This window comes from Engraulis encrasicolus, chromosome 14 (genome assembly GCF_034702125.1).
Source record: "Engraulis encrasicolus isolate BLACKSEA-1 chromosome 14, IST_EnEncr_1.0, whole genome shotgun sequence".
Classification (NCBI taxonomy): domain Eukaryota; kingdom Metazoa; phylum Chordata; class Actinopteri; order Clupeiformes; family Engraulidae; genus Engraulis; species Engraulis encrasicolus.
This window is the reverse complement of record NC_085870.1, coordinates 5,958,582-5,966,081: the sequence shown is the minus strand read 5'-3', so window position 1 is coordinate 5,966,081 and position 7,500 is coordinate 5,958,582. Positions and strand designations below refer to the sequence as shown.

Genomic DNA, 7,500 nt, shown 5'->3' with positions numbered 1-7,500 from the left:
CCAGTTTGGCACACAAAAGAAGGCAAAGTGGTTGCTAGGTGGGGGGTGGGGGTGGTGGAAGTGTGTGTGTGTGTGTGTGTGTGTGTGTGTGTGTGTGTGTGTGTGTGTGTGTGTGTGTGTGTGTGTGTGTGTGTGTGTGTGTGTGTGTGTGTGTGTGTCTGTGTCTGTGTCTGTGTCTGTGTCTGTGTGTGTGTGTGTGTCTGTGTGTGTGTGTGTCTGTGTGTGTGTGTGTGTCTGTGTCTGTGTCTGTGTCTGTGTCTGTGTGTGTGTGTGTGTGTGTGTGTGTGTGTGTGTGTGTGTGTGTGTGTGTGCGTGTGTGCGCATTTGTACGTGCGTGCGTGCGGGCGGGCGTGCATGCTTGCATTCGTGTGTGTTTGTGTTGGGTGGTGGTGGGGGGGTTGCTATATGTGGTTGTTGTGGGCTGGTGGATGATCCCTTTGGGAATATCATTTGAAAATAAAATGTAACATGAGCAATAGTACCATCAAGCCTAAGGTCAAACGTGTCCAAATTTGCGTAAATGCATTTTTTTTTTCAATTTGCGTTAACACACCTACACACACATCACACTGAAGTGGTGGCCAATTTGTTATCAGGCACACCTCCTCCACAATAGGTAAGCCTGCTGGGTAGGGTTAGTGCAGTGGTTCCCAAACTTTTTTCCCTGCGCACCCCCTTGTACATTTCAATGTGGTTCATGCAGCCCCCAAGCAAATGTATGGTGTGCTGATAGCCACCAGTGAATTTACTGGGCATTCACTGCACATTTTGCACATTCATTTTGGGGAATCCTCCTTTCCAATAGTCAAGGAGTTAAACTGCACTTCAGATGGACCCTTCCAGAATACAATTCACCATACAATTGAAAACAAATAATATTCATTAATGCTAGATACAAAACACACATATCCACCATTGCTCTATTCAGCTCGTGCAGCCCCTAATGGCAGGCCGTGCCCCAAGGGTGCACGCACCCCAGTTTGGGAAACCCTGTGTTAGTGGAAGAGAGTATTGGGGAGGCTGGTATAAATAAAGGGAGGTGAGGGGGGTTGATGTACAGTGACCGTCCTCATTATCTGTCATTGAGTGGAGTGTAGTGGTGGTGTGTGTGTGTGTGTGTGTGTGTGTGTGTGTGTGTGTGTGTGTGTGTGTGTGTGTGTGTGTGTGTGTGTGTGTGTGTGTGTGTGTGTGTGTGTGTGTGTGTGTGTGTGAGAGCGTGGTGGCAGCACCAGCCTCTGTCACCACTTGTCTGCTCAGCTCCGCATTATCGCCATCACCAGGGAAGCTAACAAGGGGGACACAAAGGGGTCAGTTGTCCCGGGCCCAGAGAGAGAGAGAGAGAGAGGGTCCAAAATTGGGTTTTCATTACATTGTATTTATTGGATGGGGGGCCCTTTCGGATGACTTTGCCCTGGGCCCAGCAAAAGCAAATGGGTCATTTTTCCCGGGCCCAGAGAGAGAGGGGGCCCAGAATTGGGTTTTCATTACATTGTATATATTGGACGGGTGGGGGGGACCTTTCGGATGACTTTGCCCTGGGCCCAGCAAAAGCTGTCAGTGTCCCTGGCCATCACCACTACACAGCAGCTGTGGTAATTACAGCAGGGGCTTATGGGGACCCATTTGGAGTGAGGTGGAGGAGAGCCATGATGGAGTACAGTGCTGTACTGTGCTGTGCTGTGCTGTGCTGTGCTGTGCTGTGTTGTGCTGTGTGTGTGTGTGTGTGTGTGTGTGTGTGTGTGTGTGTGTGTGTGTGTGTGTGTGTGTGTGTGTGTGTGTGTGTGCATACAAGTGTGTGTGTGAAAGGTGGACACTGAAGCATGTGCTGTGTGTGTGTGTGTGTGTGTGTGTGTGTGTGTGTGTGTGTGTGTGTGTGTGTGTGTGTGTGTGTGTGTGTGTGTGTGTGTGTGTGTGTGTGTGTGTGTGTGTGTGTGTGTGTGTGTGTGTGTGTGTGTGTGTGTGTGTGTGTGTGTGTGTGTGTGTGTGTGTTGTGCGCGCGCACAAGTGTGTGTGAAAGGTGGGCACTGAGGCATGTGATGTGTGCGAGTGTGGCATGGGATGGCAATAGAACAGGATGGGCTGGGCTGGGCTGGGGTGAACTGTTAACTGTTGAAATGGTGGCCATTGTGGTGTCTGCCTGCTGGTGTGAATCCACCTCCCCCCTCCCTTTACCCACCTGCACCCCATTTCCCCACCACCCCCACCCCCACCCCAAACCCAGCCCTGTCTGCCAGCCAGCGTTGCTATGGGAACAGTGCCCACCTCCCCTACTACCCCCAGAGCTGTGCTGCGCTGCGCTGCGATCGACTGGCGGCGAGTCGAGACGTCCAGACAAGCCCTCCTGCTGCCAGCTAGCAGTTGAATCACAGGTGAAGCGGAGTGAGGCAGGGGAAATGGCGTGTGTACGTGTGTGTGTGTGCGTGTGTGTGTGAGTGTGTGTGTGTGTGTGTGTGTGTGTGTGTGTGTGTGTGTGTGTGTGCGTGCGTGTACTTGTGTGTGTGTGTGTGTGTGTGCGTGCTGCAAGGCTGCTCTGGCAACATCCAATCGATCCACACACACACACACTCACACACAGACAGACACACACACAGACACAGACACACACACACACACACACACACACACACACACACACACACACACACACACACACACACACACACACACACACACACACACACACACACACACACTCACACACAGACAGACACACACACAGACACAGACACACACACACAAAACCAGCAGTGTAAGCTTACACAGTTCAAATAGAGTAGGGAAAGAGACACTTATCCTCAAATTTATTATCTGTTTATCATCTTGATTCTGTTATACATACAGTATTTCCTGCACGAACCTATGACTTATTTACTCATGTTTACTCATTCATTCTTTCATTTATTTATCCATCGACCTACATAACATCCCAATGCAATCCAATCCACTGGAATTCCCTCTTCCTGGAGAAAAAAAACACCAAAACCTCTTTGCATAGCTAAGCGGTGCGGTGATACGCTGGATCTCAGTCAACGGTGACTGACAGGAGATGAGAGGGACAGAAAATGGCCCTGCTTCAAATTTACTCTCCCGTAACCACCGCAATCAGCCTTCGGGCTTTTTTCGCTTTACTCTGCTCTGCTCTGCTCTGTTCTGCTTTCCGCCACACAATGTTGGAATGTGAAATAGGCTACACAGTCTTGTTGACATGCTGTGTCTTTTTCCCCTGGCCGGGTAAACAATGTGTGAAATGGAAGTTGATTCATGGCACTCCTGAAAGATTTCAATATTTCAAGAAGCGTACAGCGCCGTACTACATCTGTGTAGTAAAAAATGTTCAACCGAGCGTGAGGAAACCATGATAAGTGGAACGCTCATAACAAAAGCTCAAAGTCGTATAAATCATTGTGCTCTGTATAAAGAGGGCTTTCCCTTGGAAGCGCTCCTCAGATTCGGGACCAACATGATTAAAAAATAGTTTCCATTCACAATATGGCTCTGAAAAACAAAAAAGACGATACACAGGACACAAAACACTCATAAACACACACGCCCACACATGGACACACAAACACAGACATACCCGGGGGGAACACACACACACACACACACACACACACACACACACACACACACACACACACACACACACACACACACACACACACACACACACACACACACGCACACACAATGGCTTGCACAGCTCCAGCTTTGAGAATCCACACAAAAAATGATCAGGTACACTATTGCCTCTTTTCCACTGCCGGTTTTCTGGTAGGCCTACAGCTCGACACAGCGTGACTCGGCTGCCACTTTTTTACTTTTGAATTGGACACGGCACAGCTCAATTGAAGAGCAAAAAGTGACGGCAGAGACGGGCTGTGTCGAGCTGTAGGCCTACCAGAAAACCGGCAGTGGAAAAGAGGCTTAAGTACTAGCACTGCTAAAGAAGAGAGAACCATGCGTGCTAGGAGATGAGAGGGACAGAAAATGGCCCTGCTTCAAATGTACTCTCCCGTAACCACCGCAATCAGCCTTCGGGTAATGATCAAGTACTACGTACTAACACAACTGAAAGAACCGTGAACCAAGAACCATGCGTGCTCCACTCACCTTTGCAGACGGTGCCGTTGTCCTCGGGTTCGTGCCCGGCCTTGCACATGCACCTCCCGATGGGCACCATCCACTCCCCGTCTCCGTTGCAGTACAGCTTGATGGGCACGTCCACCTCCTCGCCGTTGGGGATGCACACGCCCCTGGCCAGCACCAGCGAGGTGCTCTCCGCCCCGGCCAGCGTCTCCCCGAACATGGCCCCGTTGCGAACCACGGCGGGACACTTGCGGTAGTAGACGCGCACGGCGATGAGCGACATGCAGCCGCCGTAGTCCTGGAAGGCCAGGTAGAAGCCGTTGCGGGACACGGGGCCGAAGCTGCGGATCTCCGTGTTGATCTTCATGACCCGGCCGCCCAGGTCCACCTGGGAGAAGCTCTCGTCGGCGGCGATGGTGTCCACCTTAGGGATGCAAACGATTAATTGATTAATCGACTTTAATCGATCAATATGTTAATCGATTAAAAAACATTAATCACAATTAATCGACAATTCAACTGACAAGAGACCCAGGTGAAATGGGCATGTGAAGAGTGTGTGTGAAGAGGGGTGTGAATAGTGAGAATATTTAAATCACCTTTGGATTAAATAATTGAAATTGAATTAATTGAAATGTGGTACTTTATCTCAATTTTTAATTACATTTTTCAGATTTTTTTTTTTGAGAAACATTGAGATGTTGTGGGTAAAAGGTCGCTTTTCAATTAATAGTAAGTCGATCGATACGGCTTTCAACTAATGATTAATGAATTAATCGATAATTTGCATCGTTAGTCCACCTTGATCCAGGGGTTCTCCATCCAGGGCGGCGAGGACTTGGTGGCCGAGTCGGCGTCAGCCTCGTAGTAGTAGAGGTTGAAGGTCTCCTTGCAGGAGCCCGGCACGCCGGGGATGCTGCTGCAGTCGCGCACCGAGAACTTCATCTCCACGTGGATGCGCTGGGCGCCGCGCCGGCGGATGTACTTGGTGCGCACCCAGTTGTTCTGGTTGCTCTCGAAGACATTGCACACCTGGTAGGTGCGGATGGTGTTCATGCCCTCGTCGTAGCCGCTCACCTCCTCCCACTGTTGGGGGGAAAGAGATGAGAGAGGGAGAGAGGGAGAGAGGGAGAGAGAGAGAGAGAGAGAGAGAGAGAGAGAGAGAGAGAGAGAGAGAGAGAGAGAGAGAGACGAGGGAGGGAGAGAGAGACGAGGGAGGGAGAGAGAGAGTCGAGGGAGGGAGAGAGAGAGGAGAGAGAGTCGAGGGAGGGAGAGAGAGAGAGAGAGAGAGAGAGAGGGAGAGAGAGAGAGAGAGAAAGAAACAACAGTTGCCTCATTAATGCTGTCACCATAGTAGTAGTCAAGATAAACAGCACTGACGTTGCAAAGCAATGCAGGTATGATACAAAAGTAGCCAAATTAGTAAAGCTACAGAATAAACAAAATACTTGCTAAACACAGCAGTTACACTGCACTATTCCAATGTACAGTAGGGTAAGACAAGACAGAGCACAACAGCAGCCGCCGTGATGCAACCAGAGTAGCATTACACAGTCATGTTAAACTAGAATTGGATCTGAGATACATCTCCTGGTTGCCAAACTTCAGAAGAAGCATCTTGAATGAAAAGTAAAATGCTCTTCAAGCTTAAAAAAAACAACTCCAGTTTTGTAAAACTTAGCTCCTTTGAGGAACATGACCCTGAAAAAGAATCTTCACAGGCTTTTCTATTGAGTAGACTAGATGATATGTTTTAAGTAGGAGTACAAGTGAGAAGTGTGCATATATTCAAGAGACTCCACAGATAGTGATCTACCAGTGTATGCTAATTAGAATCTTCCAACTGAAGACCTTCTCCTCCAGGGAAGCAGTCTGATTCTCAAGCGGAAAGTTCTTGACGTGAGATCAACAGCCAATCAAAATACTCCACTCCTCATCAACGCCCTTGACGCACCGACTGCTTAACTCTTTCCCTGATTAGCAAGCAAGCCCGGTGCAGGAAGAATGAAGGTTAGATTTCAAGATCTGTACACATACACACTCTCTCTGTCTCACACACACATGCATACACACACACACACACACACCCACACACACACACACACACACACACACACACACACACACACACACACACACACACACACACACACACACACACACACACACACACACACACACACACATAATAGTCCCGCCGACAGGGGGGGACCAACAGATGTCTTGTCCCGGGCCCAGGGAGATAGGGGGCCCAGATGGGCAGACCCCATTACATTGTATGTATTGGGTAGGGGGTCCTTTCAGATGACTTTTTCCTGGGTCCAGCGAAAGCTGTCAGCGGCCCTGCACACATACACACACACACAGGCTTCATGCCATATGGATTTCTTTTGAGTGGATCAAAAAAAGAGGAGAGAAGAACAGCGGGTAAAAGTCAAGGACTGCACCTTTGAGGTGTTTGACCTTCAGGAGAGATTGTATGAAAGGAATGCAACATGCCAACCTTCCACCCACCTCGACATCACATCCACCTCCACCCACCAGCCCTCATCCTCAATGGCGGAACAATTGCACACAGGGCCCCAGGGCAAGACACTTATAGGCCCCCCTAGCCCTATACAGCTTGCCAAGCTCACAATAGGGCCCCCACCATCAATACTACAGGAGGGCCCTGTGGCCCAGGGGCAAGTGCCCTGCTTGCACCTCCATACACCTCCGCCCCTGTTTCATCCTCCTCCTGCCCTCGTGTGGTTGTGTTTGACCCCCAAATCGGCAGCAGGGCGTCGGTCGGGTATCCCGTTACGAGCCCTGTGATACCTCTGGCCCAGTCTTCAGGGCGTGCAGTGTGGAAACTGAAACTTTTTAAGCCGCTTTGCTTTTCCCTCCCCCAGAAAAAAAACGGCAAGCCCGCGATTACCAGGGGCTGAGGCGGGGATAAGGTGGCGAGTGGAGGAGGTCTGTGATCCGCTTCACGCTGGCACACTGGGCTCTGGCATACAGAACTGAGCTGAGGACTGAGATGTCTGCTGAGTGTGTGTGTGTGTGTGTGTGTGTGTGTGTGTGTGTGTGTGTGTGTGTGTGTGTGTGTGTGTGCTTGTGTGTGTGTGTGTGTGTGTGTGTGTGTGTGTGTGTGTGTGTGTGTGTGTGTGTGTGTGTGTGTGTGTGTGTGTGTGTGTGTGTGTGTTGTGTATATCGACACGTTTTGTGCCTGTTTGTACCTGTTAATGTGGGCTTTATTGGTTCTTGGGCATCTGCGTCTACAGTACAACAAATAATTGTGTAATAAGTGTTTGTGTGTGTGTGTGTGTGTGTGTGTGTGTGTGTGTGTGTGTGTGTGTGTGTGTGTGTGTGTGTGTGTGTGTGTGTGTGTGTGTGTGTGTGTGTGTGTGTTATACGTGTGTGTGTGTGTGT

The 7,500-nt window shown here is 49.8% G+C and overlaps 1 protein-coding gene across 2 annotated transcripts in view; it reads right to left on the bottom strand.

The window, feature by feature from the left end:
• ephb2b (eph receptor B2b) overlaps window positions 1-7,500 on the bottom strand; it is a 343,815-nt gene that overhangs the window by 215,423 nt on the left and 120,892 nt on the right. For both annotated transcript variants that reach the window (XM_063214832.1, XM_063214833.1), the window contains exons 3-4: window positions 4,891-5,175; window positions 4,114-4,513 (exon numbers count right to left, since the gene is read on the bottom strand). In XM_063214832.1, coding sequence (XP_063070902.1) covers window positions 4,114-4,513; window positions 4,891-5,175 — 685 coding nt within the window. The remainder of the gene's footprint in view (window positions 1-4,113; window positions 4,514-4,890; window positions 5,176-7,500) is intronic.